This window comes from Acomys russatus, chromosome 29, assembly GCF_903995435.1.
Source record: "Acomys russatus chromosome 29, mAcoRus1.1, whole genome shotgun sequence".
Lineage (NCBI taxonomy): Eukaryota > Metazoa > Chordata > Mammalia > Rodentia > Muridae > Acomys > Acomys russatus.
The window spans coordinates 17,952,283-17,953,219 of NC_067165.1; the positions used below are offsets into that span (position 1 = coordinate 17,952,283).

Here is a 937-nt window from a genome sequence, read left to right on the forward strand (position 1 = left end):
CAAAAAAAAACAAAACAAAAGCACTGGGTTTGATTCCTAGCACACCAGAAAACTAGGTGTAGTGCATGTACTGTTGAAGTTTTTGTGCGATAATAAAAATAAGCCTTGCACTCACTGCCTTGAGTCCCTATTCCCCAACCCTGGCTTCTTGCTTCAGTTCTTTAGGCATAAATCATGAAAGATAAATTAGACAGACAGCCTTTCTCCACTGAAAAGCATGGCCCAAGAGAAAACAGGGCCAATTTAAAAAAAAGAGAGTCAGAGAAAGAAAACAGACTAAGATTGAGTAATTCTTTATTTTTACATACTTGAGGCAGACGCTTTCATTAAATACTCTTTCCAGTGGAGACAGAGCATGAGAAGCAGCTTCCAGGTGCTCTGCTCAGGGCCGGGGCTCCTCCTTGCCCGCATGGTGAGGGGGAGGGGTGTATTTCCCCTCCTTGACTAGCTTATCTCGCTGTCGCTTGATCTGATTAATTCGCTTTATCTGTCAAGAGAAAAAGAAAGCATCAGGTAAGAGTGAAGGCTGGAGAAAATAATGTTACTGTTAAACTCAGGAACACCTTCACACAAGAGGTCCTACTTCTATTGTCTGTTTTTAAAAATTCCTAGCCGGGCATGGTGGCGCACACCTTTGATCCCAGTACCCAGAAGGCAGAGACAGGAGGACCTCTGTGTGTTTGAGGCCAGTCTGGTTTGTATAGCCACTTCCATGACATCCAGTACTACACAGAAACTCTGTCTCAAAAAAAAAGAAAAAAAAAAGCAAACCAAAGAGCTGGGGGGGGGGGGGGGGGAATGGGAGGATACAAGGGATGGGAGAGCTGGGTGTGGTGGTGCATGGCTTTAATCCCAATGTGATGGCACACACCAGCAATCCCAGCACTCAGAGGCAGGCAGATCTCATTATTGGAAGCTGGTGGTCCAAGACAGTCCT

At 45.4% G+C, this 937-nt stretch overlaps 1 protein-coding gene across 2 annotated transcripts in view; it reads right to left on the reverse strand.

Moving 5' to 3' along the window:
* Positions 1-277: 277 nt before the first annotated feature.
* Positions 278-937, reverse strand: part of Ndufs5 (NADH:ubiquinone oxidoreductase subunit S5) — a 7,924-nt gene continuing 7,264 nt past the window's right edge. For both annotated transcript variants that reach the window (XM_051171388.1, XM_051171389.1), the window contains exon 3: positions 278-487. In XM_051171388.1, coding sequence (XP_051027345.1) covers positions 383-487 — 105 coding nt within the window. In that variant the 3' untranslated portion in view covers positions 278-382. The remainder of the gene's footprint in view (positions 488-937) is intronic.